General features: G+C 39.6%; 1 protein-coding gene across 4 annotated transcripts in view; it reads left to right on the top strand.

Moving 5' to 3' along the window:
• Positions 1 to 17837, top strand: part of PPP3CC (protein phosphatase 3 catalytic subunit gamma) — a 99517-nt gene extending 81680 nt beyond the window's left edge. Inside the window, exons 10-15 of one of the 4 annotated variants that reach the window (XM_003937162.4) lie at positions 227 to 298; positions 7133 to 7159; positions 8051 to 8132; positions 8752 to 8849; positions 16152 to 16181; positions 17304 to 17837. In XM_003937162.4, coding sequence (XP_003937211.1) covers positions 227 to 298; positions 7133 to 7159; positions 8051 to 8132; positions 8752 to 8849; positions 16152 to 16181; positions 17304 to 17488 — 494 coding nt within the window. In that variant the 3' untranslated portion in view covers positions 17489 to 17837. The remainder of the gene's footprint in view (positions 1 to 226; positions 299 to 7132; positions 7160 to 8050; positions 8133 to 8751; positions 8850 to 16151; positions 16182 to 17303) is intronic. The other 3 variants (XM_010347711.3, XM_003937161.4, XM_003937160.4) reach the window with 3 other exon arrangements.
• The last annotated feature ends 3498 nt before the right edge of the window (positions 17838 to 21335 follow it).

The following is a 21335-nucleotide window of genomic DNA, read 5'->3' on the forward strand; positions in this document are numbered from 1 at the left end:
TCTTCAAAGACTCCAGACTTTTACTGGAACAAGTAATCTACCCAAATTCTTTTTAAACCTGGAAGTTTACACTTAATTCTACTCTTTGTAGCTATTCTTAATAACATGATGATAAATGATTTTTGTTTATGCTTACTTAACCTGTGTGTTTATTTAGATATCTACAATATTTTAGTGAAAGTACCTCATTAATTATGTAAATTTTGGATAATTTTGTCTTACATAGTTACAGAGATGCTGGTAAATGTGCTCAACATATGCTCTGATGATGAACTGATTTCTGATGATGAAGCAGAAGGTAAACTTTTCTTTGAACTAAAACTAGGGAGACGTTTGGTTTTGATTTTATTTATTTTGAATGATTTTTCTTTGTCTCACTAAAAATGAATTTAGTTGATTTAGAAAAATAAAATTGAAAAATACAAGAAACTATAAATAAAACAAAATGAATTTAGTTGATTTAGAAAAATACAATTGAAAAATACAAGAAACTATAAATAAAACAAAAAAGTCACCCATAATGTCATCATCTTATAGATATCCACGGTTAACATCTTAATGTATACTGTGTTAGCTGTCTTTTATCTTTGCTTACAGTTTTCCTTTGTGTTTTTTTTAATGAGAATGAGGTCATGTAGTAAGATCTAGTACTTTTACTATTTTTGTGGAGTTTCTTTGTTGACAGACTAGTTTCTAATGGATCCATACTTGTCCATGTTGATTGGTGTTTTAACCAATCCCATGTTGTTGGATATTGGAGTTTTTCCCAAGTTTTTGCTGATAAAACCCATATAGTTTTGAAAATTCGTATAGATAAAAATATGCACATCCTCTTAACCAATATTTATTACGTACTTGATATATTTATTACATACTTGATATATGCCAAGTACCATACTGTTTAGGTTCTTGCTCTCAATAAGCATAGTTGCTAGTGTAGGGAGAACAGACAGTAAATAAATATGTCAGATGAAAGAAAGTAAAGCAATATTAGAAAATCAAGAATAACACTTTTTTTTTTTTTTTTTTTTTGAGACGGAGTTTCACTCTTGTTACCCAGGCTGGAGTACAATGGCGCGATTGGCTCACTGCAACCTCCGCCTCCTGGGTTCAGGCAATTCTCCTGCCTCAGCCTCCTGAGTAGCTGGGACTACAGGCACGCGCCACCATGCCCAGCTAATTTTTTTTTTTTTTTTTGTATTTTTAGTAGAGACAGGGTTTCACCATGTTGACCAGGATGGTCTCGATCTCTTGACCTCGTGATCCACCCGCCTCGGCCTCCCAAAGTGCTGGGATTACAGGCGTGAGCCACCGCGCCTGGCAAGAATAACACTTCTTGATTATTTCCTTAGGATAAATTTCTAGAAATCGAATATCTGTGTCAAATGGTACTTAAAATTTCAATTTTGATACAGCCTCTAGAAAGGCTGTACCACTTTACATTGTGCAGGGTGCATAGTCACAGTGCTGTCTCCAATACTGTATGATACTTGTTATCGTCTGGTGTTACTACATTTTTAGTTTGTATTTTTATGATGACTAGTGGACAGTTTTTTCTTGTGTTTATTGGCCATGTTTATCTCTCTTTTGTGACTTGTCAATTCGTATCTTCTATCTTTGTGTGTGTGTGTGTGTGTGTGTGTGTGTGTGTGTGTGAGACAGCATTGTTCTGTCACCCAAGCAGGAGTCCAGAGGTGCAAGCTCGGCCCACTGCAACCTCCACCTTCTGGGTTCAAGTGATTCTCCTGCCTCAGCCTCCCAAGTAGCTGGAATTACAGGCGTGTGCCACCATGACTGGCTAATGTTTGTATTTTTAGTATAGATGGAGTTTTTTCATATTGTCCAGGCTAGTCTGGAACTCCTGAGCTCAAAATGATCTGCCTGTCCCTGCCTCCCAAAGTGCTGGGATTATAGGCATGAGCCATTGCGCCCAGCTCCATTTTTTTTTTTTTCTTATTGGCCTGTGAGGGATCTTTTTATACGGTAACATTTTGTTACATATGTAGCCAAGTATTTTTTTTCCTGGTGTGTTGTGGGAGGTTGAATTATAAAAGAAGGTCCTGACTAGTCAGAGAATGCGAGACATTCTGGAAAGATGGTGGTCACCCAAGCACAAACCAGCCTCATCCTATCAAGGCCCTTTGCTAAGATGGTTCCCTCAACTGTGAGGATAAACCATCTCTATAGTGGAGAAAACAGAACTCCCTTTGGGAATCTAGATGAAATTACCATACACTCGCATGCTTCAGGTTCCACACTGAAGATCAACAGCACATGGAATATACCTTACAAGTGCTGTTATTTATGGTATAGGAGATCACTTCAAGGAACCAGTTCTTCTTGAGGAAATAGTGCAGCCGAGTGAAAAACAAAAGAAAAACAATAAAGAATTTAAGTTAGGGGAAGATGAAATAAGGAAGAAACAGATCTAGAGAAATTTATATTCAAGTCTAGGTGGAAATGGAAATTATTATGAACTCATATATGTTCAGAAAAGATTCTTGATTACCATAAGGATATGTTTACAGAAGTATACTGAATATTATATATGGGAATATTTATTGAAATATTGCCTCTAATAGCAAAAGGTTTAAAACAATCTAAATATCCTTCAGTGGAGAGCTGGGTAAATCAATTATGATATATCCATATGATAGATTTTCTACCAAGAATATTATTTCCTTTATGCAAGCCTCCTTCCTCCCTTTTCCTTACAGTAGGCTTCTGTTCAGCTTGTTGTTACTTCCTCACAGAAGACATTACTAACATCCCTGACTAGATCCAATACCCCTGTTATGCTCTCTCATGCCACCATGTACCTCCCCTAGCATTTGTTAGTTGCAGGTCTACATTTATTTATATCTTTACATGATTAATATGTTTTACCCCCACTCAACTGTAAACTCCTTGGGTGCTGGGACAAAATTGGCTTTTGATCACCATTACAATCCCCTAAAACCACATATAATACAAAGAGCAAAGTGGTGAGTAGTTGTTGAGATAGGTGAATTGTGTGATATGAAGTACATCTATTTGTTAAAAAATAAGAATTGGCTGTCTACAGTGGCTCACACCTGTAATCCAGAATTTTGGGAGGTCAAGGTGGGAGGATTGCTTGAGCCCAGGAGTTTAAGACCACCCTGGGCAACAAAGTGAGACATCCCATTTCTACAAAAAATTTTTTTAAAAAATTAGCCAGGCATGGTGGCATGTACCTATGGTCCCAGCTACATGGGAGGCTGAGGCAGGAGGATAGCTTGATCTCAGGAGGTTGAGGCTGCAGTGAGCAGTGTTCACACCACTGCATTCCAGCCTGGGCAACAAAGCAAGACCCTGTCTCAAAACAATAAACCTAAATTAAAAAAAAAAAAAAGAAGTATGGCTATTGGAGCTGATATGGAAAATATATTAGATACTCTGTTAAGTGCAAAAGTAAATAGAATTCTTATTCCCATTTTTGCCAAGTTGTGCAGATACAAGCTGATAATATGTTATTTTTTTTGAAAGGAAATAAAAAATGACTTTTTAGGTTAAGGTGGTGAATTGAACAGACTCCTCATTCAATTCCCTCCTGAAACCACTCAAAAGCTACAATAAAAGTTTAGATTTTTATAAAGTGATATAAAACTAAGGATTTCGGGCCAGGCACGGTGGCTCACGCCTGTAATCCCAGCACCTTGGGAGGCCGAGGCGGGTGGATCACGAGGTCAAGAGATCGAGACCATCCTGGCCAACATGGTGAAACCCTGTCTCTATTAAAAATACAAAAAAAATTAGCTGGGCATGGTAGCGCGTGCCTGTAATCCCAGCTACTCAGGAGGCTGAGGCAGGAGAATTGCCTGAAACCAGGAGGCGGAGGTTGCTGTGAGCTGAGATCGCGCCATTGCACTCCAGCCTGAGTAACAAGAGTGAAACTCCGTCTCAAAAAAAACAAACAAAAAAAAAAAAAAAATAAGGATTTCCACTTCATCAGTTGCAGACTAGATAGTTTACATCAATGCTGACTATTAAGACAACTAGAAAAACTCTACATACTATTTTTTGAGCTTGTTTCAAAGGCATCAGAAAGTGAATGAAGCATAAAGAATTCCCAGTTTGCGACCTGGAGAAAGGTAGAAATGGAGAGAGGTGAGACCAGTATTTGGGACTGTTTCTCTTTTAAGGCTATTCATGAATTTTAAAAGAGGAGGTTAAGAGGTTGAGCAGCCCTCTTGATAGCCTTGTGTGACTAAGCTAAAAAAGTTAGTGTTCAGGGCTTGCCAAGGAGGATGTGAGTGCTAGAAGTCTTCTGTTCACTGCTTTGGAACCTCAAAAATTGCATCTGTGTAGGAGTTAGGGTGAGCTGGGAATAGAACAGCTTTGGAAAGGAATATAGCCTACCTCCAAATCATTCAATCCCTGAAAGTTTAAATAAGGTGGCCCAGGCATCTAAAGAGAACAAACCTCTCTAGACTAAGACAACATCATGTAGGACCTTAAATGATTTCTACAAATAGTCTTTCGAATATAGTATGTGGCTCACAACCAGAAATAACCAGGCATGTGAGGAGATATAACAACATGAATGAGAACCATCAGAAATTGCAAAAATAAAAACAGACCCTCAGGTTCTCCAGATGGTGGCTGTATCAGATCAGACTTTTAAATAACTGTGCTTAAAAAAAAAATATATATATATATATATAACTATGTTTACTGTGTTCAAGGACCTAAAAGTCTAGACTGAGAATTTTAGCAGAAAACTGTGAATTGTAAAAGGGGATATAGCAGATTTGATAAAGCACCAAAAGAAAGTTCTGGACTGAAAAATAAAGTAACAAATTTAAAAACTCAAAAGATGAATTATTCAACAGCAGAGTCAATAAAGCTAATGGTAGAATAAGTTCACTGGAAGATAGGTCTCAGAAGAAACCATTTAGAATGAAGCATGAAGAGGAAAACCGAAAATACAAAAAAAAGAAAAAGCATAAGAGACATAGAGGATACCATAAATAGGCCTTGCATACATGTGGTTGGAGTCCCAGAGAAGAAGAGAAAATGGAGTAGAAGCAACATTTGAAAAGATGATGAGTAAAAATTTTCCAAAACCACTAAGACATTAAGTCGTATATTAAAGACTTGTAGGCCAGGCGCAGTGGCTCAAGCTTGTAATCCCAGCACTTTGGGAGGCCGAGGTGGGTGGATCACGAGGTCGAGAGATCGAGACCATCCTGGTCAACGTGGTGAAACCCCCGTCTCTACTAAAAATACAAAAAATTAGCTGGGCATGGTGGCACATGCCTGTAATCCCAGCTACTCTGGAGGCTGAGGCAGGAGAATTGCCTGAATCCAGGAGGCGGAGGTTGCGGTGAGCCGAGATCGTGCCATTGCACTCCAGCCTGGGTAACAAGAGCGAAACTCCGTCTCAAAAAAAAAAAAAAGACCTGTAAATGGAAGCATAACAAATACACATAGTACTTTAATGCTTAAGATGAAAGACAAAGAAAAAAGCTTGGCTCAGTATGGTGGCTCATATCTGTAATCCCAACACTTTAGGAGGCTGAGGCAGGAGGATCACTTGAGTCCAAGAATTCAAGGCTTCTGTTTATTTGGTTTAGCCATGAGCTATGATCATACCACTGTACTCCAGCCTGGGCAACAAAGTGAGACTCAGGGCAACTGCCTCCTCTCCAAGTCTAGAGGCTAATCTCTAAAAAGTATAAACACAAAGATTTGTGGATGGAGGATACAATTAAGGGCATCAGTACCTTGCCAAAAGTAAGTGACTAAATGGATACTGTATTCTCTAACAAAGGCCAACCCTGATCACTCAATGTAAAGCACAGAGTCAGCAATCTCTACCTACCAATTCTGAAACCGTTTTAGCCCCTTACTCTTAAATCATGAGTGAACACCAAGGATTATCAACACCTAAGGGAAATCTTTTAAGAGACAAACCACAACAACAAAAAAGCAACTTAAATGAACTTGAAATTCTGAAGAACATTCAAAACTTTAAAAAGGAAGAACTGACTGGGCGCGATGGCTCACACCTATAGTCTCAGCCCTTTGGGAGGCTGAAGTGGGCAGATCGCTTGAGCACATGAGTTCAAGACAAGTCTGGGTAACATGGCGAAACCCTATCTCTACTAAAAATGCAGAAATTAGCCAGGTGTGGTGGTGCAGGCCTGTGGTCCCAGCTACCTAGGGGCCTGAGGTGGGAGGATTACTTGAACCTGGGAGGCTGAGGTTGCAGTGAGCCAAGACCTCGCCACTGCACTCTGGCCTGACCAAAAGAGGGAGACCCTGTCTTAAAAAAAAAAAAAAAAAAGAACAACTTACATATTTCCTATTCTTTCCCACCACAAACATAAAAATAAATAAATAAAAAGAAGAACACCCAGTCAGGCATGGTGGCTCACACATGTAATCCCAGTACTTTGGGAGGCCGAGACTAATGGATCACGAGGTCAGGAGATTGACACCATTCTGGTTAGCACGGTGAAACCTCGTCTCTACTAAAAATACAAAAAATTATCCGGGTGTTGTGGCATGCACCTGTAGTTCCAGTTACTTGGGAGGCTGGAGCAGGATAATTGCTTGAAACCAGGAGGTAGAGGTTGCAGTGAACTGATTGTGCCACTGCACTCTGGCCTGGGAGACAGAGGGAGACTCCATCTCAAAAAAAAATAAATAAAAATAAACATAAATGAAGAACGATTATATCCCCTGAAAGAGAAACTATTGAATCCATTAAACAAAAAACATACTGTTCCTGTGAAGAGACTTGCACACTGTTTTGTCCTCTGTTTTAGTTTCTTGGTTTGGGCATCATTTGCTCCACAAATGGTATCTTTGTTTAATGTTATTTTCATGATCTGTGAGAGCAGAAAATGTTGAATGCTCATAGATGTGAATTAATGTGAAACCATAAACTTTTAAGAAATGAAACTACTGACAAAAGAAACCTGTAGTTCAATGTTGTAGTTCAATGTTGTATCATGATACCAAAGATGTCCCTTGTAAGATAATAGTCTGTTTCTTTCATTGCATTTCACGTTGATTTTTTTCCTCTTTTCCATGTAAACTTAAATTTCTCTTCTCATATTTCTGTCTTCATCTCCTTGTTTCTTGGTGTCTCTTCTCCCTGAAGATCACTACATTCCAAGCTATCAGAAAGGTATCCAACTAAACTGTGCTAAGAGCTTAATGCTTATTCTCTGTCTCACCACAGCCTGTTGGTTAGAGTTTTAAAATTGGTAGTTGAATAATTTCAAACAGGTTCTCCATCCTCCCCTTCAGTTTTAATGTATATGTTTTCTCTGGACCTTTTGAATGATCTGGCAGGGTCTTGAGGCTTGGAGATGAGGAAGGAGAGGCCATGTTTCTTTTTCTGACTTTTGACTGTAGTCTCCTGGTGCATGCTGGACCGTGGCTTCTCATGTGTGGGCTATTTTCAGAATCTTAGATGAGAAAAAGTCATCAAGTCTTATATTAACTTTTTCTGTTGTTGCTTTTTAAAATAGTGCACCCTTGTCAGTAGTGTTGTGAGGCAATAACTCACTAATGTAAGTGAAGATTATAGAATTAAAGCAGCCCTCACTAAGTTCAGGAGTGCTACCTGGGGGCTGTGTTTACATATGGAAGACAGCTGCTGGAATGATCACTTGCCATTTGGCAGGCCAAACTCTGTGCCCTAAGGTGGCCCACAGCATTCTCAAAAGAGATCTTTGCTGTAGCAGCTTTCTTTGTGAGGTTTGTTTATGTGTGTGTGTTTTATATTCTTTGCTGTGTTCTACATTTCACAACCACAAATAAGTTCTTCCCTCTCATAGATCCACCCAGTCTGTCTTTTTTGTGGCCTGTCATTTTTTACTTCATCTTTTTATCTTCTGGGTTATTTTTTCTCTTGCTCCTTATAACTTCCTGAGATTTTTGTTTAAACAACTTAAACCTTCATTTCTTTTTTAAAAAGCAATGTTTTTTTAGCTTAGGACACTTCATCCTGAATTTTTTAAAGGCAATCTATTAACACATTCCTTTAACTTATGTATTCTTTGTATTCTCTAAGGAAGCACTACAGTTCGTAAGGAGATCATCAGGAATAAGATCAGAGCCATTGGGAAGATGGCACGGGTCTTTTCAGTTCTTCGGTAAGGATATCTGTCATTACAGTGTGGATTAAAGGCATTTTGAGAGTAAATTAGAAGTCAAATTCAGAGCAGATTTTTTAGAATTGGAATTTGGTATTGAAATTGCAGGTCTTTAGGTTGAGTGCAGATTGAATGGACATGTTAAAATGACTAAAAATGTTCCAGCAGACATTCATTTGTTAGTAGCTTAGACGTAGTGAATGTAGTGGTTTAGTGTGGACTTTCCAACCAGATTGCCTGTATTCAGATTCTGGCTCGACCTCTTCTTAGCTGTGTGATCTTGAGTTTTGTCTCTGTGCCTTAGTTTCCTTGCCTATAAAATAGAAATAATAATAGACCCTAACCACAGGTTGTTAGGTATACTGAATGGGATAATATATGGGAAATGTTAGAACACTGCCTGCATGTGAAGTGCTTCTAATTGAAAAACAAAAACTGGCTGATTGTTTAAAATGAAAATATTTGCAGAAAACATCCCTTGCTTTGAGTCAGGGAAGTGTTAGGAGGTCGGAGAACCTGTCTTCCATCTCTGTTCTCTTTCTTCACTTCCTTCAGTATCTTTGATTGCTGAGTGGTGGGCTCCCTGGCATTAACCCAGGGCTTTGGTCTTCCTTTGCAGGCAAGAAAGTGAGAGTGTACTGACTCTGAAGGGCCTGACTCCCACAGGCACGCTCCCTCTGGGTGTCCTCTCAGGAGGAAAGCAGACTATCGAGACGGGTGAGTATGAGAGCACTCCTCTGTGGACGTGTGCTCCCCTTACCCAACAGTCAGCGCACACATACAAATGGGGCTTTCCTCAGTAAATGCCATGAGAGCAATTGGTTATACCATCTGGGGTAAAGAAATCTTCACTCCTACTTCCCTCATACAGAAAACCAAATCAGAATGGCTTGTTAAAACTTACATGTAAAAAGCAAAAAAAAACAGTGAAATGAGAGGAAAGCATGGGGAGTAGACACTGGGGTAGGCAGAGCCCTTAAGTAGGATGCAAAAAGTACCTTAAAAGAAAAAGCCCAGTTGAATATCATTAAAATTAAGAACTTTTCTTCTTAAGACTATATGAGCACTTTGGGAGGCCGAGGCGGGTGGATCACGAGGTCAAGAGATCAAGACCATTCCGGTCAACATAGTGAAACCCCGTCTCTACTAAAAATACAAAAAATTAGCTGGGCATGGTGGCATGTGCCTGTAATCCCAGCTACTCAGGAGGCTGAGGCAGGAGAATTGCCTGAACCCAGGAGGCAGAGGTTGCGGTGAGTCGAGATCGTGCCATGGCACTCCAGCCTGGGTATCAAGAGCGAAACTCTATCTCAAAAAAAAAAAAAAAAAAAAAAGAATACATGATTAAGAGAGGAAAAAGGGGCCGGGCGCGGTGGCTCAAGCCTGTAATCCCAGGACTTTGGGAGTCCGAGGCGGGTGGATCACGAGGTCAAGAGATCGAGACCGTCCTGGTCAACATGGTGAAACCCTGTCTCTACTAAAAATACAAAAAATTAGCTGGGCGTGGTGGCGCGTGCCTGTAATCCCAGCTACTCAGGAGGCTGAGGCAGGAGAATTGCCTGAACCCAGGAGGCGGAGGTTGCGGTGAGCCGAGATCACGCCATTGCACTCCAGCCTGGGTAACAAGAGCGAAACTCCGTCTCAAAAAAAAAAAAAGAAAAAGAGAGGAAAAAGGCCAGACACAAAATGGAAGAAAATTTCGGCACCATATATGTCTGACAAAGTCCTTATATCCAGAATATATAAAGAACTATAAATCAATAGGAAAAAACAAATTTCAAAAATAATCAAAAAATGTAAACTAGCACTTCACAAAAGAGGACATCAAAGTGGCCAACAAACATATGAAAAGATCTTAATATAGTTACAATTTTTCATCTAGGAAGTAGATATTAAAACCACAGTGTGGTGGCTCATGCCTGTAATCCCAGCACTTTGGGAGGCTGAGGTGGGCAGATCCCTTGAGGCCAGGAGTTCAAGAAAAGCCTGACCAACACATTGAAACCCCACATCTACTAAAAATTCAAAAATGAGCTGGGTGTGGTGGCACACTTCTGTAATCCCAGCTACTCAGGAGGCTGAGGCACTAGAATCACTAGAACCCGGGAGGTGGAGTTCCTGTGAGCCAAGACTGCACCACTGTACTCCAGCCTGGGCAACAGAGCGAGACTCTGTTTAAAAAAAAAAAAATCACTGTAGGTACCATTACATACCCACTAGAAAGGCTAAAAATTAAAAGTTTGGGCCAGAGCGTGATGACTCACACTTGTAATCCCAGCACTTTAGGAGTCTGAGATGAGAGGATCTCTTCAGGCCAGGAGTTCAAGGCTGCAGTAAGCTATTGGTGTGCCACTGCACTTTAGCCTGGGTAACAGGGTGAGACCGTCTCCAAAAAAAAAGAAGTCTGGCAGTACCAACTATTGGTGTGTTCGTGGAGAACTAGAACTAGGTAGGTACATTGCTGGGGGGTTTGTAAATTGGTGCAAGCACGTTAGAAAACTACTGGGCAGGAAAGCTAAACATACGTCTACCCTGTAACCCAGCAGTTCCAGACCTGGCATATATCAAAGAGAAACTAGGTATGTTCACCAAAGGATATGCATAGGAATGTTCATAGGAGCTTTATTCATAGTAGCTCAAAGCCGGAAACAACCCAAATGTCCATCAGTAGTAGACTACATAAATAAACTGTATTTCAAAATATAAATAAATAAGTAAACTGTATTCTATTTATACAATGGAACATACTCAGCAATAAAAAATAGCACAGTGTGGACACATGCTACAACATGGTTGAATCTCACAGGCATTACAGTAAACTGCAAAAGCCAGACACAGAAGAGCACAGACTGTCTGATTTATATAATGTTTAAGAACCATCGGACTAATCAGTGCAAATAAAGTGAGAATGTCACTTCCTCTGCTGGGAGAATATTGTCCCAGAAGGGCACAGGGGACATCTAGAGTGTTAGGAATGTTCTATATCACTATCAGGGTGGTAGTTATACGTATGTATACACATGTAAGAATGTATAGAGCTGTACAAATTTGTGTACATGCTATGCCTCATGTATATTTTGTACCTGACTGAAAACAATCTCAGTGGGGAGGGAGTTACAGTGTCTCAATCAGAGAGGGAGTTTGCCTCTTTCCCTGCAGCCATATTCTAGTCCAGTGCCACAATCACCACTTCAATCAGAGTACCAATTCTAAAAATTACCTGGGAGCTGACTTCTTAGGAAATGGCTTTCTGAAATCCTGGAATGAAAAGATTGATGTTTGTGAGACTAAACATACAAGGGGAAGAGACAGGAAGATCCCGTCACTGAGTGACTAACTCTAGGTATGAAAACTGGCATTGAAGCAGTAATATCTTAAACTACAGTTTCACTGCTTTTTTTGCTCCCCATGTTTTGTTTAATTGTTTCTACTTAAGTTTTTTTCCCATATCATCCTTCATCTGGCCTTTTTTCTTTTTTTTCCCAAGAGACAGAGTTGCTCAGGCTAGAGGCAATGAGTATCACAGCTCACTGCAGTGCAGCACCTAGTTCCTGGCCTCAAGCAGTCCCCCTGCCTGAGCTTCCTGAGTGACTGGGACTACAGGCGTGTGCCAGTGTGCCTGGCCATCCTACCATTTAGAGGAGTCATTTTTCTTTGGTAGAAATTTCATTGCTATTGACTAATAGGGACAAACCCCTTCTTTTTTTTTTTTTTTTTTTTTAGACAGAATCTTGCTCTGTCACCCAGGCTGAAGTGCAGTGGTGCAATCTTGACTCACCACACCCTCTGCCTCCCGAGTTCAAGCAATTCTCCTGCCTCAGCCTCCTGAGTAGCTGGGACTGCAGGCGCACACCACCATGCCTGGCTAATTTTTTGTATTTTAGTAGAGACGGGGTTTCGCTGTGTTGCCCAGGCTGGTCTCGAACTCCTGAGCTCAGGCAGTCTGCCTGCCTTCACCTCCCAAAGTGTTAGGATTACAGGCGTGAGCCACCACGTCTGGCCCTTTTTTTCTTCTTAATTAAATTCCTCCTTCTCTTTTAAGTTGAATACTGAAATATTAGAGTTCAGCTGTTTAGAAGGAAGACTGAACATTTTCTTTTTGGAAGTATAGTTTATTTTCCTAGTTCCTTTAGTTTCACAGAAAGTATCAGTGAACTATTTCTGGTTGAATATTCTTCTCAAATGTATAGTTTTTTTTGTAAGCAGAATTATGTTCCCACCATTGCTTTGCTTGGTAATTAGTCATGTGAGATATTCTGAGAACAACTCTAACAAAGGTATGTTATAATAATAGGCAATAACACGAGTTAAGAGGAAAAACAAAGAATAATGTCCTATGGCATCCTTACATGAACATTATGAAAATTTGCTGATTCACAAAGTTTTTGTTTTCGTCTAAACCAACTTTGTCTAGACCTTAAGAGAGCAAATCCGCAAATTAGGACCAAGTAACAGAATTATATAGCTTTGTTATTTGGAAATCTTTTTTTTTTTTTTTTTGAGACGGAGTTTCGCTCTTGTTACCCAGGCTGGAGTGCAATGGCGCAATCTCGGCTCACCGCAACCTCCGCCTCCTGGGTTCAGGCAATTCTCCTGCCTCAGCCTCCTGAGTAGCTGGGATTACAGGCACGCGCCACCATGCCCAGCTAATTTTTTGTATTTTTAGTAGAGACGGGGTTTCACCATGTTGACCTGGATGGTCTCAATCTCTTGTCCTCGTGATCCACCTCAGGCCTCCCAAAGCACTGGGATTACAGGCTTGAGCCACCGTGCCCGGCCCTATTTGGAAATCTTGATCACCTTTTGGACTCAGCCCCAACATATTAAATTTCTCTCTGTTCCTGAGTTGAATATGAGTGTTTGAATCAATATAGGACCATTTATTGATACTTCCAAAATTGACAGAAATCTTCAGTAATGTGTGAGAACAAAGGTAAAGGTGGAGCCAACTTTTTAGAGATTCTTACTGATTCACAGGAAGTGAGTTTATTTTGTTATTTTCACATCGGAGTCTTGGTTCCACTGGCAAACTGGAGCATTAGCTTAAAAAGACCTTTTATTGTTGATATAACTTTACTTGGAGAGCTTTCAACCAACAATATCCCATGTGGCAATGTAACATACATTCATGTATGCCCCACCTTGATCTAAGAGGGATTGGCATGAGTTACAGCATACATAAAACACAGTGGATAAAATAAATGTGCTTGGAAATTGAAGCACAAAGAAAAACAAAAAGAAAGCCAATAGTCGGCCACAAATTTGACTCTAAGCATCCTAATAGCCAAAATAGTGGGGAAAGCCAAGGACAGAACAAGATTCACAAAGACCATCAGATTAAAACAGATCGGTTATAAATTGGACTACATCAAAATTAAAATCTCTTGTACTGCAAATGGTACCATAAAGAAAATGAAAGCCGGGCACTCACGCCTGTAATCCCAGCACTTTGGGAGGCAGAGGCAGGCAGATCACCTGAGGTCAGGAGTTCAAGACCAGCCTGACCAACACAGAGAAACCCCATCTCTACCAAAAATACCAAATTAGCTGGGCATGGTGATGCATGCCTGTGATCCCAGCTACTCGGAAGGCTGAGGCAGGAGAATTGCTTGAACCTGGGAGGTGGAGGTTGTGGTGAGCCTTGATTGCACTTTTGCACTCCAGTCTGGGCAAGAAGAGCAAAACTCCTCAAGTAAAAAAAAAAAGAAAAAAGAAAATGAAAAGACAACCCACAGAATAGATGCAAATGTTTTCAAATTGTATATCTCATAAGAGATTGGCATCTAGAAAATGTACTCTTACAACTGAATAATAAGATAATCGAATTAAAAATGAGTAAAGAATTGAATTAACGTTTTTCACATGAAGACATACAAATGGCACATTAAATGATGTTTGACATCATTAGACATTCAGGAAATGCAAATCAAAACCACAGTGGATACCACTTCACAGTCAGTAGGATGGCTGTGAAAAGACAGCAGTTAATAAGAAGTGTTGAGAATGTGGAGAAATTGGGACCTTCTTACACTTCTGGTGGGAATGTAAAATGGCGCAGCTGCTCTGGAAAACATACTGACAGTTCTTCAAATGATTAAACTTAGAGTTAACATATTACCCAGCAATTTCAGTCATAGCTACCTACCCCACAAAGAAATAATGAAAATATGTCCTCACAAAAACTTGTACACCAGTGTTCATAAATGGCATTCATCCTAGTAGCCCAAAATGGCATTTTCATAATAGCCAAAAAGTGGAAACAAGCAGTTGTCCATAAACTGGATAAACAAAATATGGTTTACACAATGGAATACCATTCAACCATAAAAGGGAATGAAATACAGGTATATATGTCAACATGACTGAACCTTCACCACATAGTATATGATGTCACTCATATGAAATGTCCAGAACAGACAGATCTACAGAGGAAGTAGATTCGTGTTCGACTAGGATTAAGGGGAACAGGGGAGGGAAGAAAATGGGAAAGGACTGCTAGTAAGTTGGGGGGTTTCTCTTTGGAGCGATAAAAATATTCTAAGTACAGATTTTGGTGAGTTTGCACAACTCTAACTATATTAAAACCATTGACTTGTATGCTTGAAACAATTGAATTTTGTGGTATATGAATTCTGTTTCACTAGAGATGTTAAAAAGAAAAAAAGTTGAGGTAGTTTGATATGTTCTTATAATGGCCCTTATGGCAGGCCGCTGTCTTTATAGCCAATGTGAATAGCAATTCTGGGAGGGCCCCAAGCAACATAATATCATACACATTTTACCACATGGCTTTTAAGCTCTAATTAGACCAACACTCAGTACACAGTTTCAGCAATGCTTTCTCCTCCCACTTCGTAACAGTGACATCAGTGATGTGCTGTTAGGCACTGTAGCTTTCTCATAAAGTGCATTTGTTCTTCTTAAGGAGATTAGAAAGGGTGGGACTGATTTAATACATGCCTACCTATGGTTGACAAGTGAAAGCACTTCATAAGTAGATTCCAGTGATCCATTTTTCACATTGTGTTAAGTAGTTAATGTAGTTCTTTCAGTTTCTCTTCCCATATTGATATATAAAGCCTTGGGAATAGCAGCAAACTGTTACTGCTCATTGTTTTTCCCTGCCTTCTTTTGGCAAATTGGTTCTGGAGTAACTGACAGGGTTCTCCTAATAGGATCTTTCTTGCCACCCCCTGTACCTTTTCATATGTTAGAGCTTTTGCTCTCTGAGAAAGGAGGTGCAAGGCAGTTGACCTGTTGGTAACTAATTGTTGGTGCTAATTTTTAAGTTGCTTCCTTTTCCATCGCGCAGAAAGAAGAGGGCTTTCTTAGTTATTGGCCTACTCTCTTGAACACTGTTGGGAAGCCATATGGATTGGAAATATCAGCCTCTGCTATATTTTTAAGCCCAGATGGGTTCACACGTTAGGAATTGAATAGTTCTTTGCCTTTGTTAGCTTTATATTTCACTCCTGGACAAGAAATAACCCTTCACATGGAATCTGTTTTTCTCTCCTTCCAAATGCCAGTCTGCTATCCAAAGGCTACTCTTTAAAAAAAAAAAAAAGAAGTAATTAGTAGGACAGTTGGACTCCAAATAAGATAGTCAGGAGCAGTAAGATGTAGTTGTAAATAAGCTTTTCTAATAGGACCCAGTAGTAGCTCATTTAGTATCACCTGAGCTATTCTATAAACTAAAGATGATTGTGATGTCAAATTTTTTTATTCTTCATGTTATGATTTGTGGATGTCAAGATATAAAGTAGCAGTTGGCTATTTAAAATGAAGAGAGCAATGATCCCATGCCACCCGAAATGTTAAAAATATTAGAAACTCTCCCCACCCCAGTTGAGTCTCTCGCAATAATTTTCTTGCTTCTCTAACTAGTTGACTTTCATTACGGATGGGGATAGGCTAGAAGACGGGACCCTGGGATGGCTATGCTGCCAGCAGTGCTGTTGGTTACTCACTCTTTTTCTGTCTTCATTTTTGCATGCTACTGCTCCTGCCCTCTTACAGCCACAGTAGAAGCGGTAGAGGCCCGGGAAGGTATGGCCATATTACTCTGATAGATGTGATCATGTGTCTGTCTACTGGTTTTTCAAAGCTTTATCAACATTTCAACTATTTTATTATTGCATCACCAAAACTGTAACAGTGAGAAAAGGAATAGCTATTTCTAGGCATGTTCACAAAGCAGGTATTTCCTTTGTATCCTATCTTTGCATTAATTTTAAATATCCTTAACCACAGCTACAGTTTTTTCTGGGCTCTATCGGCTTTAATGCAATGGCAGAAGCTTAAGTAACTGGTCATGAGAGGTCAAGTGGTTTACTCCTATATCTCTTCCATGTACAAGAGACATCCATTTGATTGTAAAGAGAGCCAAATAGGTCAGCCTCTTTAATCATTCTAAAATATTTCAAGAGCAGATGCAGAAGTAGACTGGAATTTAGTTCAATTCATTACTAAGGTTGCCCTAAGGTAGGCAAGTTAAATTAATTTTGTTTCTATGAAAACCACTGGAATTGATAAACTTGTATTATACATTTAATTGTTTTATTAGGTAAGATGGTTTCAAAATTGGAATGCCTTTCCTTGGTGATACAAAAGTTGAATCAGGAAGAAAATATCTGGAAGCTATTTTTAAGTTTTTAACTTACCTACAGCTCCTGGTTGTGCAAGATAAAAACCTGTCCTAAACAAAAAGATTAGCTCTTTTGTTACTTTTTTTTTTTTTTTTTTTTTTTTTTTTTGGTGATCTATGTGGTCTTTGTGCTAAAAGCAATTACTCTGGGTTTAACTTGTTCTGTTATTCTAGTGTTGCCTTTTTTCTAGCATTGAGCACTTTTCTGGTGCATAAGATACCCTTTCTCAAATGTACTGGGGCCCAGTAAGTACTTGTTAGCTTTCTACCATGATTACGCGTATAGAGCTTTTATGAAAATTACTTTCACAATTTCAGCTGCCCTTTGGGCTTTAAGGAAGCAGTAGCTTCAGGGAAGACTGATTCAGTCAAACATTGCCTGTGACCTTCACCAGACTTATGCTTCATAGCCACCTTTCTGTGTGTTTCTTTAGGAGGTTGCTATGTGCTAAGAAACTTTTTCTTAAGCTTGTTGCTTTGCAGCCTAATTGAGCTCTCTCTACCCCCTTCCTGTTTTTCTGTAGCCATCAGAGGGTTCTCGCTTCAGCACAAGATCCGAAGTTTTGAAGAAGCCCGAGGTCTAGACCGAATTAATGAACGAATGCCACCCCGAAAAGATACTATACGCCCTGATGGGCCAATGAAATCTATAACCTCAGCCCACTCACATGCTGTGCACAGGAGCGACCAAGGAAAGAAAGCCCAATAATGACTTAGAGCCCTGCTGTGGCTCAGGTGGATCTAAAACTCAAGAACAAATTTTATTTATTTATTATTGGAAAATGAAACTAAAGCAACTCAAACAACTTCAACCTGGAGGTGCACTTATAATTCAGTCTTCATTTGTTCTGTAAAAAAGGTGACTGTTTTATAAATTCTTTTAATTTATGTTCACCATATATAAAAAGTACATCTGTTTTGTTTTTCCCTTTTTTCTCCATAATTTTTAGAAATGAATCTGATTGTTGTCAACACCGTTTGTGAAGTCTTGTGCTGTAAAGGGGAACTTCCCCTAATAAAAGGCCTTGGAAACCTCAACCCTGGGTTTCCGACTTGAACTCGTCAGCCTTCATTATTGCTGTTTGGAAGGTAATGTCTTCCATGTAAGACTAATAACTTTTCAAATGCAAGAAGATTTTTTTTTTCTTTTTTTTCCCCTTTCTGCTGCGTGCCATTGAAAAAAGGCCTCTTAGGTTTCAGTGGCTAAAACTGCTACTCTTCTGATGGGAAACTGGATCATAGTAAAACTTCAAAGTGACTAATCCAAATCCAGTGATTTTAGTGGTGAAGGGAAATGTTTTCCACAATAACCTATTTTTTCTGGACTCTCAGTTCCTTTAAATATGTTCTAGCAAAGCAAAATAAGAAATAACAAGAGATGTTCTTAGAGTTACTTAAAATCTGTTCATCTAACCATGGTATGATTGGTTTAAATTTCCTTAGAACTTTGAAGGAGAAAGATTTTCAGCAAGCTTTCACAATTGCCAGATTCTTTTGCTTTCATTTTTGAACCCCAGGTGACTTGCCCCATCTGTAAAGGAAGTCACTTTCTAAATATTTGATGAATGCCCTCAGCAGCACCTTCTACAGCAAGATGTATATAGGCCCTTGTAGGCTTTTGGCATCAGCTCTCACATCTACTTTCCCATCATCTTCTGTTGTTCCCTGTCGATATTACTGAAGCCAGCTGGGGTAGTAGAAATTGACAAGGGCAGAGTGGTCCCCTTGTGAACGGAAGTTCTCACTGAAGGACACTGGATAAGTGAGGATTCCTGTGTTCTATATCAGTTACTCTTTAGGTTTAACGGAGTTCAGCCTCCATTAGCATATTTTGGAATGCAAAAAACAAGTGTTCAGATGTAATGTGTGAATTATCTTCCCTTAGCTTGATTTTCAAGTCACAACCAACTAGTGAAGGAAGTTTTGGGGCTACTTAAGCTCCCATTTTGGCCAGCCTCATGGCAGGAGCTATGTCACAATACTCAGGTCAGCTCTGCAGTGAATGTGCGTGCCTGGGAACACTACATCAAAGCATGGAACGTGCACATTTATGGCATTCCTTAGTGTCATTTGTGATGTGGCAATCTAGCACTAAAGCAAGTATTTCAGACAGTAACACTTCATACTGGGAGTTTCCAGGAAACCAGGAAAACAAAAAACGACATAATATTTTTTTTTTTTCAAACAAACTATACTTTTCATTAGAAGAATGAAGACTTAGCCCATCTACCTCTGTTTTCCTACGCCTTTTTTTCTTAGCTTGCTTTCTTTTTGAGACAGAGTCTCACTATGTCGCTCAGACTGGAGTGCACTGGCGCTATCTCAGCTCATTGCAACCAAAGGGGTTGTGAGTAAAACCTGTCAAAGAAGGGAGAAAAAGTCTCAGGTATTGTCTTTCCTGATTGTCATTCATCTCAAATCAGGTATTAACTACCTAGATATCCTCATGCTGCTCTCTCTTCCAATCCCAGGATTAGAAAAGATCCTGTCTTTGGAAATTTCACTGATGAAAGTCATTCCACATACCAGACTGCAGAGCTGGTAGTCCCTTATCCCTTTCTCCTTTTCATTAAGGTTGTTGTTAGATATATACAACCCATGGGTAGCAACCACTCTTATGGGCCTCCATCTGCAGGCGGTAGTAGAAATAGTTACTGTAAATCTTTATAAGCAAAAAGTAGTATTTTGTTAACTTAAAAGGATGATTATTTAGTAATGGCTTCACTGTTGTCTCAGAAAGCAGAACGATAAAGCAAGTTTCCTTAACAGAAGCATCACAGAATCATATACAGTATTTCACTGGTTCCCTCTGAGCTGTTGAGGAATCAGCCAGAGTAGAGAGGTAGGGGTCCTGGTTCAAGAAAACCTGAGTGAGTTTTAGAACAGTACCAGCTTTTAGAGGAGGCTAGGTTTGAACATTCTGTTGAATTCTAAAGGTAAAGGTATCCCTTCTGTTCTGTAGAAGGCTGGGGTATGTTTTTCAGCACTTTAGAAAGTTGTGTACTACGTGTGTCTCTGATACCGGCAGCTTCTTAAGTGAGGCTCTTGATCCATGTACCTGTACACACCTGTGCACCTATGACTCAAAACCATTTAGAAGGCATGCACCTTAGGAATAATGTTGTAATAACTACTTTTTCTTCCCTTGAGACTTCATTGGAGGGTTTTCACACATTTTTTGATGTTTTAATATAAACAACAGCTTCCAAGGTGGCTGGACGCCTGCCCTGCATTTGTTCTAAGACTACTTTTCATGCCTGGGGCCATCATTAAATGAACATTTTAATTGCTGTCAAAGCTCTGCAGTCTTGGTGTTTTCAAAGCCCCTTCTGTTTTGTTAAATCTTGCTCCCGTATGTTCTAAAGATACTGGAAATAGTTTGTGTTCTCCTTCATAGGACCTTCCCTGTGGAAGGCCCACAGGGACCTTCTTTTTCTGTAACTTCTTCCATTTAGGAAGAGAAAAACAAGTCCCCAGGCATGTTAGGACTCCTCTGTAAACATTTCTGAAGTACCATTTTGAAGGTGATGCTTCACATGGACTAGTTTTCTCACTTTTGGTGACATACGTATCACAGGACATTTAAATCCATCAGATGATGATTTCTTTTAAAAATTTGAAAACTCATCTAATGTAAGTTCAAAACATGTACCCCTTTTTGATCTCCATGTTCTGGATGTTTGGAGCAAGAGAAAAACAACCGATTGTGTGTGTGTGTGTGTGTGTGTGTGTGTGTGTGCGCGCGCGCACGCGCGCGCTTGGCGCGCACATCTCTTTAATAGAATGCTAAAACAAAAATAACCTGTTTTCCTTCAATTCTCAAGGTGACACTTTGGTTACAAGTACAGACATTGCTGGTTTGCTGGTCTTTTGGGAGTAGATACTGATTGGCAAGGTAAAAATTGCTTATCCCACTCTGATGAGCTTGACACTGCTCCTTACCTAGGAGTAAAAGACTCAGCCACTCCAGGAACATCAATATTTTTCATATCTTTCATTGACTTTTTTGGGTCTTCCATGAACAATTCAGTGACACAAGTTTCAATAAGCAAAGATTTGCCTTATTTAGCTTTCTTTGCCATCCGGTAACTTAGGGATGATTTCCTGACCGACGTTGTTCAAAGTAGGAAGGGAAAAACCCTCATTGTTTTGTCAGTAGACTATTATTAAATGTCATTAAGGAGCAAGGGTAAGATTTTTAAAAATTGGATAACTTCAGGGACTTTTTAGCCTTTCGGCTCTTCTCTCTGAGTAACATAGTTTGAGGCAGCTAATCTTTATAGGAAAAATATTATAAGCCGTGTCTGCATGAGACACAGCTGGCCTTGCTGTTTATGGTCATTACTCAAGAGTCTCTCAGCCTCAGAATGAATGAGGTTAAAATCTGTTCCCTCTACCTTGCCCAACTTCATGTAAATAAGGTAGCTGATCCCCAAAATTTTCGGCTGTAGCATATCTATAACATTCAAGCTCTTAAGAATTTTCATCTTGACCAGTCTGGGTGGCCAATCAGTTAAATTGATTTAGGAAGAGCTTGCCCTAGACTGGCTGATTCA

The sequence above is a fragment of the Saimiri boliviensis genome, chromosome 13, assembly GCF_048565385.1.
Source record: "Saimiri boliviensis isolate mSaiBol1 chromosome 13, mSaiBol1.pri, whole genome shotgun sequence".
Classification (NCBI taxonomy): Eukaryota; Metazoa; Chordata; class Mammalia; order Primates; family Cebidae; genus Saimiri; species Saimiri boliviensis.